This window comes from Berghia stephanieae, chromosome 2 (assembly GCF_034508935.2).
Source record: "Berghia stephanieae isolate SIO BIC M18660-M18661 chromosome 2, UCSD_Bste_1.3, whole genome shotgun sequence".
NCBI lineage: Eukaryota > Metazoa > Mollusca > Gastropoda > Nudibranchia > Aeolidiidae > Berghia > Berghia stephanieae.
The window spans coordinates 97,369,277-97,389,276 of NC_088361.1; the positions used below are offsets into that span (position 1 = coordinate 97,369,277).

Consider the following 20,000-nt stretch of genomic DNA (forward strand, 5'->3'; position numbering starts at 1 on the left):
TGCTCCGCCACAGTGCTATCTAGAACCTATTTTCAACTCAATGACAATGAGTGATTGTATTTGAAATACATAATTTATGTGTGCGGTTGGACCAAATAATTTCTGAAAACATGATGAGACCCAGACTAAGGAATGTAATGGACGCTGACTATTTGCGTTTTAACCTATTGCTAAATGACTGGTCTAACTAAATGCACTTTCTGTCATAGATTAAGTAGACCCAAATACCCGGCCACTTTATGGTGGATGAGGAGTTTGGAAAAAAAAAAGGGGGGGGGGGGGGGGGGAGGGGGGTATCGGAAAGGAGTAAAACAAAGAAAACAATCGCGAAATCAAATAATTGTGGAGGTTTTGAGATGTCATCAGATTTTTAAGATCCTTTCATAGACGAAAGACTCGTGCGTTTTGACCATGTGACTCTTTCCAGACATCACATCTTACAATTTTTACCAAGAGAGCAGTAACAATCGAATCGCATCACTGTCATTGCTCTCTCAGTGAATTTGCCAGTTCTTTTGTTGTTACTAGATTAACCAATGTGTTAAATTGTGGTTTTAAGGAAATTTAGTTAAAACGTTAAGTAATCTACCATTTTGTCTGAAATTTTAAAGAGAAACTTTGAAAATTTCTTTCTAATTTGTTTTAAATTGACTTTAACATTTGAGAACGATGAGCACAGTTGCTTAGTAATAAAGAGCAAAAGCATGTTCTGATCTCGTAAATAATGCTATTTTAAAATATATTTGAAGATTTATTGTACTGCTGTGTTAGAATGATCAAAAGATAAAAATCTGTTTGTACGTAGCCATTTTTCCAAATGTATGATATAATTTACGATACAACACTTATCGGGACAAGTCTTTGAGTACTTCGATTGCACAACTCAATAAAACCCCTTCAATATAATCACTCCCTTTGTTTATGTTCTTTAACGTTTTATCAGATGTGACCCGGAGTCTCAGGCCCGTATTATGTGTCGGTGACTTAAATTCTTGAAATTTGTTTTACAGCCCAGAATTTGAGACTGGGATTAATCTTTTCTTTTAAACTGAAGACAATATGCAAAGTTTATTAAATCTGACAAAAAATAAAATTTTCACATTTCTATAGATCCCACTATTTCTCATTCATTTCACTCCGACATAATACTATGTTGAGGCCTCTCCAGAGCCACCAGGCCCATGGAGCCGGAGTTTATCCCGGTTTCTATAACGTGAAACGGACAATAGCAATTTCTTGCTACCCTTTGGATAGGACGCTAGTCTATCGCAAAATACTTTCGCCAGATCTAACAGACCCAGCTACCCAATCACTGCTGGGTGGACGGGGGGGGGGTGTCAGGAAAAAATCTCGACTGCACCCGAGATCGATCTCGGTCCTTTTGCTTGTGAAGCGAGTGCTCTACCAACTGAGCTGTCGCGACCCCCCTATGTTGAGGCAACAGGTCACAAATGATTCTGTCTTTCGTACTTGTTTATCACTTATCGTTTATCAGCTGCTAACCAGTTGAGACGTCTCCGCATATTTCATTGATTCTGATTGAAGTTCTGATACTGTCAGTTTAGTGCTCTAGTGCAAATAAGACCTGAAAATTTTGTTCAGGCAATATGCGGTTGTTCTGAGCAGTTTTCAGTTGATTTTGTTGTCTTCAAAGTGTTTTTGTTTTTATTATCATCGGCAGATGTATTGATAGCTTGATAATAAATATCAAGCACCCCGGCCATAGTTGGAATAAGAAAATTATTTAGTAGAAAATTAAGCGCACGAGACATTGTCTGAAATGGATTCTAATTTTGATTTTTGTCAACTTCGACCATCAAATAAAATTTTGTGACATAATATGAACATTGCCCTTGCATCTTTTTTCCCCTTCAAGTATTTACCAAGTCCATTAGCACCTATTCACTTCCCTTGCTCCTGATAATACCCCGTCACTACATTAGCGCTTAGAATCTGTGTTTACTCAACTTGCGTCCCGTGCTCTTTATCGTCGGTTTGTACCGACATGCGACTACGAAAAGCCACTAACAAAATGGAATAAGATGGCAGTTTACAATCGGTCTTCCCTGGCAACACAAAAATGCGACTGGTTACGACGGTTAGTCAGCCAGGGATACCGACGACCCGTTCTGGGATTTTCCAACCACGGTTCCGTTTGAAGGCTCTAAGAACACCGATTCCAGAATAGCGTATTTTGGACGAAGTACAATAGCAGTGAGATAATTTCGATTATTTACTCGTTCTTTATCAGTTTACGTTCAGTTCATAAGAAATGATATATTACTGAGTTGACATTATTAGTCTTCCGTTTTAACCTTTAAGATCAAAATCGTCCAGACTATATTCTGTTATCGCGTTTTCTGTGCAGTTTCTCCCCGAACTCGATTTTCACCGCCAAACCTTATAATCAATCTTGAACGACTGGTCTTAAAACGCTATACATATTAGCCAATTCAGAATTAATTCAGCGAGATGGCCTGTGGTAAGACCATTGCACTATACCTACCCCAAGGAACGGAATTATACCATTTTAGTTCAGATGATATGAGCTGACCTCTTGCTTGTCTTTAATATTAGGTCCAGTTTTTGTAAACTTTTATGTTCATGTTTGTTATCATCTCTTCTTTTATATATTATTGCTCCTAATTTTTGATAAAATGAAATGTGATTTTTAGACTTTCAATCAATGCTTTACACTCAATATAATAGTCTTTGCGAATTATAAGGGTTTTAACATTGAAAGACTTGTTTTGATGATTATTGAGCGAAATTGTTGAAGTGTAATTCGGTTTGTTTGTTTGTTTGGTTGTGAGTGTGTGTGTGTGTGTGTGTGTGTGTGTGTGTTGGAGGAACATGTCCAAGTTACTTATCGTATCCCCTTACAAACTGGGTATTTAGCTGTTATCACTTTACCGACTTACTGATTATGTCCAGGTCGCTAAATGCCTTACGATTCGGTGGCTTGTGGGGGTAGCTACCTTGAAAGATAGCGAGGAAGGCACAATAATGTAAACTTTTGGAACTGTAAGCTAATAGCCATGTTATGATCGACTTCGAAGGGTTTGGCGATAAATGTCTTATCTATTTCCAAGTGTGCTCTGTCTAGAAGTGTTGATGGTTGTACGTGTGTGTGTGTGTGTGTGTGTGAGAGAGAGAGAGAGAGAGAGAGAGAGAGAGAGAGAGAGAGAGAGAGAGAGAGACGGAGGTGGGGTGTGAGGAGGGATGATTTATTCACAGATGAAAACCATTAAGTCAATAATAAGCAAAGCATTTTAACTTCTTCCAACTAATAATAATAATAATAATACATGACATTTATAACGCGCATTTTCATCACTGGGTGATGCTCAATGCGCGAAACAATAATACAGTGACATTATTATACAAATGAAACATTATACAAACTACATCAACATAATATTATCATTATACAACAATGTAATAACTAAACATAAAGTCATTAATACAAGATATGTTATAATACATCCACATGCTATGTCAAATACGGAAATAATATAAAATAATGATATAATAACATAAACTAAATTAACATTCATATTGGGGTCAAATTACAAAGATGCATTAAGCAAGATGTGTTTTAACAAAGAGATGGTGTTTTAACTTTGATTTAAATATTGATAAGGACTGCGCTTCTCTTATTCTTTTAGGAAGAGAGTTCCAGATGGAAGGTCCGACGTGACTGAACGATCTGCCGCCGTAAAATTTATATTTATATTTATTTGTAACAATTAATTTTGTAGAATCTAGTGCAGAACGTAGACTCCTCGTTGGCTTATAAGTTTCTAAAAATTCAGTAATATACAATGGTGCTTGATCATTAAGGCACTTATAGCACAATACTGCTAGTTTGAATTCGATTCTCACATTAACTGGTAACCAATGCAGCTCATACAAAAGTGGCAACGAGTAGGATGTTATCTTCTTTCTTAAAATCAATTTAGCAGCCGCATTCTGGATACTTTGAAGGCGTGATATTTTATCGTTGCTTACATTCGAGATTAACGAATTACAGTAATCTATTTTAGATAGTATGAAAGATGTTATTAGTTTGCATGTTACTTCTCTTGTTAGGAAAGGTCTAACTGAAGCAATTCTTTTTAAGCCTATTGTCAAACTTCTACATAGAGAATCAAACTGTGCCTGCATAGTCATATGTTGATCTAGCATTACCCCGAGGTTTTTCACACACGTTGAGAGGTTAATTGTGCACCCATTTATATTTAGAGTAAACTTCAGAAAATCATCTTTCAAAACACTTTTTCTACCACACACCATCATCTCTGTCTTTTCATTATTCAGCTTTAACTTGTTAATTTCCATCCAGCATTTAACATCTCTAATACAGTCTTCAACACGGGTAATTAATGATGGGATATTACTAGGGATATCGCTTACATAGATCTGAGTGTCATCAGCATAGAAATGATACATTAATTTATTTTTAACAAAAATATCCGAAAGAGGTTGAGTATAAAGAGTAAAAATAACAGGACCAAGGACAGACCCTGCGGAACGCCGTAATTTAGAGGAAATGTTTCTAATACTGCGCCATCGATCAGAACCGACTGAGATCTTGATGTTAGGTATGATTTAAACCAACTAAGCGCAGTGTCTCTAATTCCAAAAGTAATTTCTAATCGTTTAATAAGTATCTCGTGATCAATGGTGTCAAATGCAGCCGAAAGGTCCAACATAGTCAATAAACAGACATGATTTTTGTCAATACTATTAAGAATATCAGTGCATACTTTTAAAAGGGCAGTTTCAGTGCTATGATGTGATTTATAGGCAGATTGGAAATTTTCACTTAAATTATTTAGATGGATATGATACAAAAGTCTTTTTAACACAATGCGTTCAAGCACTTTGGATAGATATGGAAGGTTGGAGACAGGTCTGTAATTTTTCAGTTCGTTTACATTTAGATCGGACTTCTTTAATAGTGGTTTAACAATGGCACGTTTAAACGAGTCTATAACCAATGACCTTACCCCACCCCCTCCTCTTTCTCCTTCTCATCAACGGCCTCCACATTCACAACCACCACCACCACCTCCTCCTCCTCCTCCTCCTCCTCCTCCTCCTCCTCCTCCTCCGCCTCTTTCTTTTACTCCAATCACATTCACCAGCACCACTAAGAAACAATAATAATAACAATAACTAGCTGACGAACATGGGACTTCAGTATGTAATCTAATGTGTATTTTACTTTTGTACCACATTCATTCTTCTACCTGCCTTCTACTTGTTGATGTAGTAGTGTCTTTTTCTATTCTTCATCTGAGCCACTCCATCAGCCTTCTCAGCCCCCTACTTCGCACCGACGAAACGCATTTTCCCCCATTTTGGCCAGAAACCTTTTACTTCAAATATCGATCGAGTTAGACGATCCCGAACTTGTCAAACGAGTCCCATACCTGAGACTTCAATAAGTATCAGGTTTGAAACTTTTTGACAAGTTAGGGGCCATCTCAATTTATTGGAATTTGAATTAACAGTTTTCTGGCTAAATTGAGAAGAAAATGGGTTTTGCCAGTATGAACAACATTGGTCATCCTTTTGCTGGCACATGACATCCTAAGACATCACTTCTCTGTTATTACACCGAACACGACAACCTTTAACTATTTGCACTTTGTCATATATTCATTTATATGAGATTCAACTTTTTTAAAAATGAAAGACAAAATAAATAAATAAATAAATAAATAATTTTTTTTTAAAAATTAAAAAAGAAACAACAACAACAACAACAACAACAAAAAAAACCATTTTGGACTTAACTGTCAGCACAGTGGCGCAGTGAGAAGCCTTGTAACAAACTCTACAACTGTTCCCATTTGAACCAATTCCCCTTTGTCTTATAATATTTTCTTGGGTACTTTAATTGTAATTCTATTATGTTTTGACTATTCCATTTCCTTCCTTTTTACTGGTGCTGATTTGATCTAAAACTGGGTTGCAAGCGCCGTAATACCCTAAAAATTAAAACATAAATAGTTTGAGATATGTGTGTCAGACTGTAGAGTATCGTCGATCACAGTTAGAGATCCATGAAGGTAAAAATACAACTGATAAATCAAATGCACGAGTCCAAGCTGTATGAAAGTTATGTGGTGTACATGCTGATAGTTGGACACTGAACGTTTTTAGGGCGAGGAAAAAAGGATATTTATTCGCGGAGTAGCTGGTAGAAAATTGAGAAGGAGCAGGAGGACAATGAGAAGAAGAAGAAGAAGAAGAAGAAGAAGAAGAAGAAGAAGAAGAAGAAGAAGAAGAAGAAGAAGAAGAAGAAGAAGAAGAAGAAGAAGAGAAGATGAAGAAGAAGAAGAAGAAGAAGAAGAAGAAGAAGAAGAAGAAGAAGAAGAAGAAGAAGAAGAAGAAGAAGAAGAAGAAGAAGAAGAAGAAGAGAACGACGTAGATGGGATAATACGGGGTACCGGAGAAAATTAGAATGAAATGAGAGTGGAAGAGGATGAGGAGTCGGAGGAGGAGAGGGAGGGAGAGGGGGGGGGGGGGGAAAGAGACAATTTAAAACTCAGTTTTGAATATGTTTTGAAGTCAACCATCCTTATTTAAAATAATGTGTGCTTTTCAAGACAGCACAACTTTTCTCAATCTCATTCATTGCCAAAAGCAGAGGGGACGACATATTAAAAAATAACTACACACCTAAACGTAGAAAAACAGACTCCTTAACTCCAGGGAGGTTGTCAGGGAAAGCAAAATAAAATTGTTTATGACGCCGTCCTCTTACAGATTTAATCAAAAGTTAATCAAATTTTCTAACGAGTGTTTCGTTTTGTTCAAGTGGGAGAACTTCCCACTGGCTCCTTGCCTGCCATTTATTTCTCTCTAATAATTTACTATGTTGTGAAGATATTTTTAGAATATTTTATTTGCGCTTTGCCGGGATGAACATTAGCGACTCCCACTGGTCGAGACCTTTATTATAATTTAACTCAGCTTTATTCGGTATTGATATATTAAACTTTTTGTAGGACCACCTATTTGCCTTTTTAAAAAAAGATTGCTTTAATGTAACGGATATGATTTGATTTTGTTGGGGTTTTTTTCTTCTTTTTTTTTCCCCTTCGTTTGTCTGTTTGTTTTCTGTTTTGCTTTGTCCTTTATTTTTGTTTCTTTTTCAATTGATTTTTAAAACTCATTTTTATGATTTATCATATACTATGAATGCGATTTCTTGGGATTTGTAACTTATAAGAAATTCAATAATAGTTTAAAACTCTAAAATCTCTGTAAAATTTTGAACACAAGACGAATGGATATGTCACACAGAAATCCTAGACGGTCTAGTATTGTCACAGAAAACAAAACAAAATAATGAAAAAGGAAAAAAAGAAAAGCCCGTACCACGTCGCACCCTTGGATTGGATTGTAAGCTTTTGAAGCACATATTCCTCTTATTAGACTAGATACGTTACATTTGAACGTCATCGTCTATTTTCTTTCTTTTTCTATTTTTAAAATTTTTAAAAATTTTATTTGTCAACAATTTATATGAATTACAACGCAAGACGATTCATTGTATCGTATTGTTCAAGTTGTTCGATGATAATAAATATGATACATTGATTATTCCTAAACTCAAAGGTGTGTTATGTTTTATAACATGCATCGAATTATGCAGACCATTCTTTTACACTGTTCGAGCTAGGATGAACAAAAGCCACGTCGTGGGTTTCGGCGAGGCTTAATGGTTTTAGGACTTATCTGGTGTTAGATCTTCGCGTAAGACGATACATTCATTCGCCCCGTAACACAAGCAAAAGAGAAATCCATAAAATCTTGAATACGATCTATTAAGATGGGACTTTTGATAATGCGAGTTTGAAACCGTGAACACTCGACTGTGACATTAGTATTTAGCTTAACCCTCCATCTGCGGTGTTCGCTTATATCATAAATCAACATACTATGTTTTAATCCGGTATTGTGGCTTAGAGAGTTTGATTCTAAAAATTGAATTTAAAACCAACATTATAACATTTGAGTTTTATTTAAACAATCGGAGGAGTGTGAATGTCATCTCTTCAAATGAATAAAATTGAAGTTTCGTACGTCTGATCATTATAATTTTAAGCTAAATTCTCTTCAACTGGTTTATTCCGAGTTAGTACCATACTCGTGCGGCTGGTCACATTGTCACATGTCTTACCGTTCATACCAAGATAGCAGATACAGCGATGCGAATCTTTCGTCGTAAAGCCCTATTCGCATCACTGTAATAGTTGTGTTTCTATAACCGCGTCGTTAGACAAGAAGAATCAATCCCGCCTATTCAGGGTTAAATGTATCATCGTGTATTGAGTTGTTTGGGCTGTTCAAACTTGCGTCAGACTTGCCATCTGAGTGGTTTCAATCAAAGCTGTATTAAGGATCCATAATACACTGGCTTCATGAAATTTAAGCGCAGTTCTCCAATTTCACACTTTAAGCAAATTTTACGGAGAACAGAAATTATTGTAATTGCCATGTCGTATCCGCCGTCTTTCAAAAGAAGGGATAGCAGTCATTTGTGATAGATCTCGATAGTAATCGTGTTAGTTTTAGTGTTGAGGACAGACACTTGCATAGTGTACGGGTTAAATCTGCCGTTTTATTAAAGAACACAGTATGTGTTATTTGATTAACATTGCATATACTGTGTTTTTAAAAACAACGGCATAAATATTGACGAACGCAAATAGATTTTGAAAAGATCTCTGCTGGAAAAGGTTGTCATATACCGTAACTTCACCATCGCGGACGAATTTTGAAATGGACGGAAAGTAGTTCGACAAACTGGAAACATTGAATCTTTTAAGAAAAAAAATCCTCTTCCTTTAAATTATTCATTTAAAGAGATTTTTTAACAAAATATCTCTGTGGTTTTTTTAAAGGGTAGATTTAAACAGATAATAAAAGGTATATGATGTTGCAAAACTATTTTCCTTGATATGAACTGGAATTGAGAAAAGTCAGGTTCGAATCCCAGTGGACTCTCTATGATTTATTTCTTAACTTAAGATCTCGTGAGCTCGGAAATCCACCTAAATTGGCACCAAAAGCGTTTTGAGCACGTTTAGTGGATATTGCGCTACATAAAAGGTGAGAAGAAAACCCCCCCAATAAGTTTCGACTTTGTGACCAATCGTTTCAAAACGGTATTATTGTCATGTCGGAGTGAACCTGTTGCTTCAAAAAGAATGTTAATCTTAGCTTTAAAATAATTTGAAATAAAATAAATGTTCTACTAGAGTATATTGAATATAATGATCTACCCTGACGTAATACATTCTTTTTAATTTGGCCAGAATCTTCAACTCATGCAATGAGTCAAAATCTTAAACCTGGGATTTCTTAAGAGTCTTGAGTTTGCGACTCTTTGGCCACACACAACGCGAATATTTCTTATGTTGAAGTTACAGCAGTTTATATTGGATTGGATTGAAAATGACGCCATTGAGGGCAGTGCGTTTAGTATATTAAACTTTTTTTTAATTCAAAAAGGTTGACAAATAAGTAAAGAATCCAATACTTTTAAATTGATGGTATTCAATTCTGACGATCTTTCCCACGATTTCGCTCGGCTGATGTCGGATATTCTTTATGATCTTTCTACTCCATACAGTGACTTCTAATATAGGAGGACGAGTCGCCGACGAAATTTTACGTTCTACGGGGCCGGCCTACGGGGCCGGACAACCATCGGGACAAATATATACAGTGCAATATGTTATCTTTGGTTGTATTTATCTATCATTTTGTATGTCTGTATGTCTCTATATATCTATCTATCTATGTATTTATCTATCTATGTATCTATCTATGTATCTATGTATCTATCTATCTATCTATCTATCTATCTATCTATCTATCTATCTATCTATCTATGTCTCTATATTTTTTTCATTATTATTTTCTCTTTATCTTCAACTCCCACTTCTCCACCTCCCTCTCCGCCTCTTCCTCCTTATTCTTCTTTTCATCCATCTTTAGATGTTATCGATTCCCGGAATTGATAAATGAGAGAGAGAGAGAGAGAGAGAGAGAGAGAGAGAGAGAGAGAGAGAGAGAGAGAGAGAGAGAGAGAGAGAAGGAAACACACACATACACAGAGGGAGAGAGAGAGATAAGGAGATAGATAAGGAAACACACAGAGAGAGATAGATAGATAGATAGATAGATAGAGAGAGAGAGAGAAAGAGAGAGAGAGAGAGATAGAAAGAGAGCGCGAGAGATAGGGGTGGTTTTAGTCCCAGGGCCTGATCGTTGTTGGGACAGGTATATGGTACTACATCTAGTCCTAGACTCCATAACATTGACTTATGACTTCGGTCCATGACCTCATCGCTCGTTGAAGGAGTGAAAGTCCATTAAGACCATCATCGCCGTGAATTAGATGGTTCGAATTTTAAATGACACCAGGTAGCACGATGTTGTAGTCCATAGTAGTCTAATGACCCCGACTTCGTACTGGTCTGTTCATCGCACAAATGCCCCGAGGCGACGTTCGGGACGAGTTATGACCTCTTCGTACCGTCACACCCCAAGACGGAGACACCGAGTTATCCACGCAACAACTCGATGACTTGTCCCCGCCTGGCCTCGACAGTTGATGTTTTTAAGTCGTCATTATAAAACGAACCAACAATAGAATTACGATTATTATTCTAATTTGTTTATTGTGTTATGATAATACGTCCAAAATCATTTAATTAGTCATCTTGTTTAGGTTTTTTTTTATTTCTTGTTAAAATTTATTTAGACGTTCGAGTTTTTTTTTTCGTCCTTTAACTTTATATTTTTAGCATTAGCCACAACTATTCTCGTGGGATATCGGGTTGTAGGCCAATCAATTAATGTATTTTGTTACTTTTTTGTTTTTTATTTCTTTTTAATGTTTTGAAATAGTTTGATCTAAAATTATGTTTACCCATTGAATTACTGCTAGGTCTCCACATTTTTTTGGTGAAAATTTAAAGCGTGAGTTCGACGATTGAGTAAAACCATTCAAACAACCCAACGCCACCTGAAGAAGAATAAGGAGATGTGTGTGCAGACTATTCTGCCTGAATCACGTGATAATAATATGCTAGCAGGATAAATCCGCCAACAATTGAGTGGCATTTTAAAACGATATCTTTAAATTTCAAATGATGCACCTTATACCCAATGTCCGTCAGCATGAAGACAATATTATGTGACGTAAAAACAATGAAGACTCACAAGATCTTGAGTTAAGAAATAAATCTGAGCGCTCCACTGGGTTTCGAACCTTATACTGCTCAATTCCAATACATATCAATGAAAATAGTTCTTCAACATCACATCCCCTTTATTATCTGTCTAACTCTACCCTTCCTCCCTCAAAAACAAATTTCTTGCAGAGCTCCCTCAACCCCTCCCCCACCCCCACCCCCTCAACCCCACCCTTCACTCTCATCCACTCAGATTCGAATCCGGTCCCAAAATTTTCTGAGAGATTTTTTATTAGCCGTCCTTTTATTTCTTTGGTTAATTTATTGTTTTTATTTTTTTTCATCCTGTCAACGAATTAAGAGAAATAGCTGAGTTGTCAGTTTGTCGTTCTAAACGCCAGATCCTAAGATGATGGGCATTTTGCGTAACCAGGTTATGATTGGTATTGATAAAATTTTAGAAATTTTGCTTTTTATGTCAGTTTTTATTGATTTGTGATATTACAGATTATTATATTATATGATAGAAGCATATGTGATGATGAGTCGATCAACTCAAAAGTTATCATTCAAATGTTGAATAAAATTTGAACTCAATTTCTATAGATATCTAGTATGCGCTTGGCTAGGAAGCTCACAAAATTGCCATCCGGAAGTATAACGGACCAACACACAAGAATCTGTGTAACCAAGAACTTTAATACTCTGGTTAATGTTACAGTTTAGTGAGAATTACTCATGAACATGGATTGCAAAAAAAAAAAAAACAACCCAATAACAATGACCTGAGTGACGTCAACTTCGTTCTATCTATTGACGATATATTTTGCAACTTCGTAAAAGAACTCCATGGAACTTTTTACTCGTGCACGGAGAGATATTTAATATCTTGTATATTTCCCAATGTTAAGAACGGACAATGGTTCATATAGATTTTAAGGAATTGATTGTATTCAAAAGAATGAGAGGAACCACCAACTGGTATCGATTCAATGCAAGTACTCCCACCTCATACTCGTTAACCGGAAGGTAGACATACAACCCACGTGCTAAAAATGATGTCGTCTGTTTTCGATGGGATTTGACGAAATAAATGTGATTTTTCGATAAAATCATCATGATGTCTTATCAATCTCATAATACACGCAAATCATCTTCATGTCAATTGTAAACACTATGCAAAATTTGATGACGATCGGTCCAGTGGATTAGGAGCCTGAGTGTTTTAAAAATCAAATTTGCTAAATATACAATAATACAACAGATAAACACTTATTACAATGACACGCATTTAATTTATTGAGTGAATTTTGTTGACAAAAAATGCAAAAATGTTGCTCTTTATTTACATACATTTTTTTTATTTTGGCAAAGGGATGATAGAATTTGTTGTCAGTAACGGGATTAAATTTTTAAAAAAAGTAAATTTCACATTTTCTCTAAAAACTAGTAATTTTTTAAATTCGGACTATCTAGTATCTAGTATAACATTTTTCAATGTGTTCTTTTGACTGTTTTATCAGAATTTATCCGGCAATCATTGGACGGTATCCGGAAGTCGTAGATAAGTTACTGGCCTCATTATTATTCATTCCGTACCTGTTTAACATTGTTTACGAGCAATGAATAGGACATGTTGAGTTTTAATTTTCTTTCGTGACCTAAGAAGTTTGCTGCTATGAATAATGCTAAGCTTTAAATGCGTTTTTTGTGAGTTCGCTTGTCCCATTTCTCTCCCTTTGATCCTCATCTGTTTAAAACTTCTGGGTCAGACGGTTTTAGGGGACATTTCTTTTGTAAAAAGAGATTCATATTTGTTTTCATGTTGGGTTATTTTGTTTTCTGCAACACAAATTAATGTGACCATTAATTTTACACACAGTTTCATCTCGGCCATTTTTATTAATGTGTGGTACTTCCTGTCTCGACACAATCGCATATATTATCATTCTCCAAAATCTTTAAACTCTCTGTATCTCCCCCACCCCCCTCCTTCTTCACATCGGTTATATTCTCTCTCTCTCTCTCTCTCTCTCTCTCTCTCTCTCTCTCTCTCTCTCTCCCTCTCTCTCTCCCTCTCTCTCTCCCTCTCTCTCTCTCTCCCTCTCTCTCTCTCTCTCTTTCTCTCTCTCTCTTTCAATATCCTTTCTAACTCCCCCCCCGGTCCTCCTCCTTCTCATTCTCTTCCCCCTCCTCTCGTCCTCCTTTACATCCACACCATCATCATCTTTAGCCTCGATAACAACATTATTATTATTGTTATTATTATTATTATCATCATCATCATCATCATCATCATCATCATCATCATCATCATCATCATCATCATCATCATCATCATCACCATCATCATCATGACCATCATCATCATATCATCATCATCATCATCATCATCAATATCATTGTTACCGTTGATATTATTAGTTAGAAAAAAAATCAGTGCCAAAATAAAACTAAGAATGAAACGAACGAGCCCCTCTCTCTTTTGACCTCATCAGTATGCGAAGGCCATTATGTACGACTCCCAACAAACATATTTACGCGACCTGACACGTGTATAGCACATGCATTGGGCAGACATGACCACATGACATGCGTTCATTCATTCTCAGGTCCATTCATACCGTCAGCCTTATATATAGCGGGTCCCGATACCTAAGCTGGTAGAGTAATTGCTTCATAAACCAAGGGACTGGTATCGACTCCTTAAGAGCAGCCAGTAATTGAGTCGCGTTAGATCTGCCGAAAAGTACTTTGCTTAAGACTGGCGTCCCATCCAAAGTGTAGCAAGCAATCGGTGTTTAACGTAAAATAAACCGATATATATATATATATATATATATTCCAGCTCCTTGGGCCTTATGGCTATCAAGAACTATTTTATATGGAGGAGACGGCGAACAGACACCCTACCACTGATTTCTGAATCCGCATGCTCTAAGTGGTCATTGAACTTCGTACACATATTTTCAGGTCTGATAACCGAACGGGGTTCATTTAACATTATTGTAATGGAGAATGTTTTGTGCTGACTTTAGAGTATTTCCATTGCAACAATGACCCCATAACAATTTTAGTTTATCAAACCTGCAAAAAGTATACTTCGGCATTAAACCAAGTGTCATATCCTGATATGCATCTCTTTGGATCGCTCTCTGTCCAGCCAACACATTGTTGTTTACTATGTCCGCCACTGTAGCAGATATATTAACTTTATTTTTACAAGCGCATATAAACTGTGATACAAATGACCTATAGGTATGATGTATATTTGTACACACATTAACCAGCACACAATCATGATCTAAGCACACAAAACACTTCATCATCATCTTATTTTTATCGTGTCCAAACTCATAAAATCTCTTGTCGTTACTTTGTCTCCTATACCAGTCACCATCACATCTACAACAAACCTGGTGTACGGGACATGAAACAAGGATGTAGTGAAAAATATGCGTAGGTTGTCGCAGGTTCATCTCAATACGAGCTAGTGTCAGTGCTTGGGTTCTTTTTTTTCTTTCTTTCTTTTTTTTTTTTTATAGCCTATGACCGGTAGTTTGTTTGTTTGTTTGTTTCTTTGTTTGTTTTTTGTTATTTCTTTGGGAAGGGGGGTGCCTTATTTTTTTGCTTTAATTTTAATTTGTTGTCTTTTTCTTAATTAAAGAAATATATTGATATTCGTTTCGTTTTCTATTTTAGAAAATTTGTATTTCATGTCCTGTGTGTGTTCTTGTTTATTCGTTGTTGCTGGGTTGTTTTTGTTTTTTTTTCAATTTTATTTGCCCACGAAAAAAATACAATTAAAAAAAAAAAAAGAAGTAAAACAAACCATACGTATTGACTCATTGCAGCTTTACTTACTTGCAGGTCTGATAACCCAAATTGTGATGGGCTCATTGCTGTAATAGGAATGCTCTCAAACTGACGCAAAGTATTGTTCATTCATTAAAACAATGATAAATCAAGCCGATAATTATGTCCGGTTATCAAACTTGGTAAATTAATTAATGTGCATCTTGGGTCATCCATTCGATTCCCATCAATTAAAATCTCAGTACGAAGGTTTTACCAACTCAAACGGTCTTCTTTCGTGTCAAAAAAAATAATATCAAATTATGTACTTTTTTTCAGGGGGTCCCGATAGCTCAGTTGGTAGAGCACTCGCTTCTCACGCAAAGGGACCGAGATCGATCCCGGGTGCAGTCGATTTTTTTTTTCTGATCCTCCTGTCCACCCGGCAGTGAATGGATAGCTGAGTCTGTTAGATGTGGCGGAAAGTACTTTGCGACAGACTAGCGTCCTATCCAAAGGATAACAAGCAATTGCTATCGTCCGTTTCACGCTTTAGAAACCGGGATAAACTCCGGCTCCATGGGCCGAACCGAATGACTCTGAAGGACTACTTTAAAAAATTGATTAAAAATAATGTACTTTTTCCCACAAAGTCCTGATCTTTCCATCTTTTATCTTTTTTTTTTTTTTAACAGGCGAGCTTCGATGCTACTGCAATGAGTCTGGCTGCGTGTCCACAGGCTACATGTGTAAATCCACTGTTGGCAGCTGCTTCACGTCCATCGACGCTGGAAACAAAGCTGGGGACGACGAAGTAAGACCGCACACCACCCATGGATGTTTGGACTCCTTACCCCCTCGACATAGAATAGCTTGCAAGTCTTCGGGAACGGATGTAGTCAATGTAAAGTTGGCGGCTAGCTCTGAAGCAGGATCTTTGTCCGCTTTATCAGCCTCTTCAGTAGTAGGGACATCATCGCAATCCTTACAAAATCTTCCGCTCTTGTTGTGTTGTTCTGAGCATATGTGTAACTACGTTGAGGACACAGCGGAAGCAACTTCTTTAAACCACCCTGGCAAGAAAGCCAATGGGACGTTTTATCAAGGTAAGAATAATAATATGTTTACATGAAATTGGTTATTTGTTAGATATTTTGACGGATAAATAGGTTTATTATATCTTCACCATCATCATTACCATCATCATCATCATCATCATCATCATCATCATCATCATCATCATCATCATCATCCCTATCATCATCATCATCATTATTATTATCAACAGCAGCTTTTCTGTCACTTCTTGTCCGAGGTTTTCCTTGCATTCCAATCGCAGATACTCTCGATCTATTCTCTTGTGCCATCATCAGAATTTTGTCTATTATTTTTCACTAACTCCTACCTATTTGTCACTAACTCCTACATATTTGTCACTAACTCTTTCCCGCGTGTTTCGGTTTTAGCAGTTTTGTCTTCCTATAAACATTGAAAACCATATGGAATCCAGATGTATCATTAAAATGCGGAATCTTAGATTACACGCAATGCACATGTTGCTTACAAAAACAATAAATAGCTAGATATACCACATGATAAATTTTGTCTATTGTAAGATGCCAAGAAGCTTTTAAAAAAATACGTACCCAAATTGATGATAAAGTCCGTGCTTAAAACAAAACCATAAAGACGAGTAATAAGCAAATATTGAAGGTCAATCCAGGAAATGTTCTGCAGACGTTTATGCTGTGTTTACACGTCATAACAAATAAAAGACCCAACAGCCATTACATAGCCATTATATACAATGCTTCTGTGAATCTTTAGGTTTGTCAGCCATGCCACTATTTTTCCACGGCCTAACTCTGAAAGCCTTAACCTTTTTAAACAGTCATTGGAGATTCCTACGACAACTGACAAACCAGTACAAACGGTTTATAAAACGGAATAATCTAACCTCTGGAACTGAAGAGGCCATGCCAGAAACGAGACAGAAAAGAGTTATTACCCTTGCGCACCTTAGATTACAAGAGCGATTACTTTTACCTTTGTTTCCCATGGAATATTTGAATGTGAAGTGGGCCTGTGTACAGGTAAATAAGTGGATTGATGGCTGCTGTGTGAATGGAATGGAATTAGTTGGGGTTTTTTTTTTTTTTGTTTTTTGGTTGTTGTTTTTTTAAAGCTCCTGAAATTGACTGGAAAGAAAAGACGAGCACATTTTCTGTGTTGTCATTTTCGTGGTACTTAACTCTCGTCCTACCTTCAAAAATCATACTAGATCTATCTAAATTTATAATATCTCTATAGAAATTTCGTTTTAACCATTGCATCCGGGAATGGCTTTTGATATCTCTTTTCGATGGAGGTCACAGTTAGCTATCAAATTTCTAAATTTCGTCTAGAAATTATAACGCTTTGAAATACAGTGCTAGCCGGAATGATGTTTGAAAGATAACAGGGAAAAACAATACTGGTTAACTTCGTAATTAATGTGTTGATGAACTGCTAATAACCAGCCATACCGTGTAATGTTGTATCAAAAACCCAAAGGATGGCCAGTCGAAAAAGAAAACCAGAAAAAAATAAGAAAAAATAAAGAAGAAAAACTCTGTTATTCCCAACATTTCCAAAAGCAAAAAGTCAGTTTCAAATGGATTGGCCTCATTTGTTTTCTAGTCAATGACGTTATTAGTAGCCTACATGTTGTCCACGTTGCGCAAATGATGAATCTTTTGTTGTTTTGAAATTCTCTATAAAGTGTTTGTGTGTGTGTGTGGGGGGTGGGGGGGGGGGAGGGGGGTAATCTCAAATTCTATCTGATTTAAGTCATTAAAATTATTTGGTGTTCGAGATATTTCGTTATCATAATTACGAAATAATCGACCACACACTGTTAGATTTACCAATTTGAATCGCGTTTTGTTTGTATTTCGATCAGAAATTTAGATACCTTTGTTGCCATCATTTGTAAAAAACGTGTAGCCTAGAGCCTTTTCTATTGCAATAATATTTTGTCAACGATTATAATTTTTAAAGCTTTTACTCGGAATATCATTTGATTAAAACACAAGAAGTCTGAAAAACGTCATGCTACAGATGACCAAGGTTCAGGACCATTTCGACTAATTGGTCGATATTTGAAGTGTCAAAATCCTATTTAAACTTAGCCAAAAATGAATAGATACCGTTTTTATGATTTGATTATAACTTAAATGAGTTTCATGCCGCAACATTAAAAAAATTATATTTAAAATATAGAGTACGAGCAATTATATAGCGCGTTTTCCACGGATTTGTCATGCTCAATGGAATTCACAATGTTGCATTAATTCACACAGCAGGCCTCATGGAATCATATTTCCGTTGCATACAATACCAGTCGCTTGTTTGTCGTCCTTTTTATATTAACATGTTTTCAATATCGATCACTACCTATAGCCAAGTGGGATAATACGTGTCAAGCGCCTTATCCAAAGACATAAGGTTGGGACTAGAAATTTCCATGATTACTGTCACACTACCGGGCCCTGACCACGTATAGCATTGCTTGGCTATTATGACAAGACGAAACACCGTACCACTGAGCCACCGAGGCACACATTGAATTTATTGACCAAAATGAGAAAAAAATTTTCAAGTGTTTGGTAAGAGTAGAGGTGTACAACTTTTGCATGTCGAACAATCATCGTCACCAGGACTAGTTGATTACAGTAAGTAGGGTCGTGATAATCAAAGCCAGACAGACGGAGAAGGGACAATGAACCATGCTCTATCTAATTGATTACCTACTATATTATGCCTGACTTGTCGATGGTTGAACGTAATGTAACATTTTGTTTGCCCATCCAAGAGTTGAATCAAATAAAACCAACTCGAATGTGAATAGAAGGAAAGACATTGTCGTCATTCGGCTCGTTGTTATTGTTTTTAGACAGCCATTTCGGTAATTACTTCTCACGAAATTATATCAGACTATAACAGTTCCAGGTTAGTTTTGTGTATTGGTACGTTATATCCAACTGTTTAAGAATAAATCAACATTGTGAACCTTTGGAAAATGATCCAACAGTTCTTCTATAAGTAGATAGATAGATAGATAGACAGATAGAAAGGTAGGTAGGGAGGTAGGTAGATAGATAGATAGATAGATAGATAGATAGATAGATAGATAGATAGATAGATAGATAGATAGATAGATAGATAGACAGAAGGAAAAACAGACAGATTGATAAATAGATGGACTACCAATCTATATATCTGTCTGTCAGTACTTTCGTCTATCTATCCACCTATTTATCTACCATCTGTCTATCTATTTATCTATCTATCTATCATTCTATCTATCTATCTTTCTACCTATCTATCTATCTATCTATCTATCTATCTATCTATCTATCTATCTATCTATCTATCTATATATCTATATATCTATCTATCTATCTAGATATATATATATATATATATATATATATATATATATATATATATATATATTATATATATATAAATATATATATATATATATATATATATATATATATATATATATATATATATTATATATGTCCCTTTTTATTTCCTCCTCTCTCTAGACCTACATTATCTTATATTTAAAAAAAAACACTTTTGCATAAGAGCCGATATTGTACACAAATGATACAAACAACTACAAATCTGTTGTTTGTTTATGTACATGAGTTAAATAACATGTGTGACACTTTTAGGTCACAATACCCGCTCCAATTACTGCAAATCAACTAAGTTGGCAACGCATGGTAGATTTGGATGACTCGTTATTAGACTCACGACGCCCGCCTTGATGTCTCGGCTTGTCGTTAAAAGTTCTTTTTATCTAATGTTATTTTTACTATTTACAAATCCCCATGTCGACATCAAGCCTAATTCCCTCTTTAACCCTTTAAAAGTGGGGTTCGATTTTATTCTTCCTCGACATATAACACTGTTTTCACCAAGAGA

The 20,000-nt window shown here is 36.0% G+C and overlaps 1 protein-coding gene across 1 annotated transcript in view; it reads left to right on the plus strand.

Moving 5' to 3' along the window:
* Positions 1-20,000, plus strand: part of LOC144965973 (uncharacterized) — a 78,104-nt gene that overhangs the window by 38,253 nt on the left and 19,851 nt on the right. Inside the window, exon 2 of the mRNA XM_078901890.1 lies at positions 15,716-16,126. Within this exon, the coding sequence (XP_078758016.1) occupies positions 15,716-16,126 (411 nt within the window). The remainder of the gene's footprint in view (positions 1-15,715; positions 16,127-20,000) is intronic.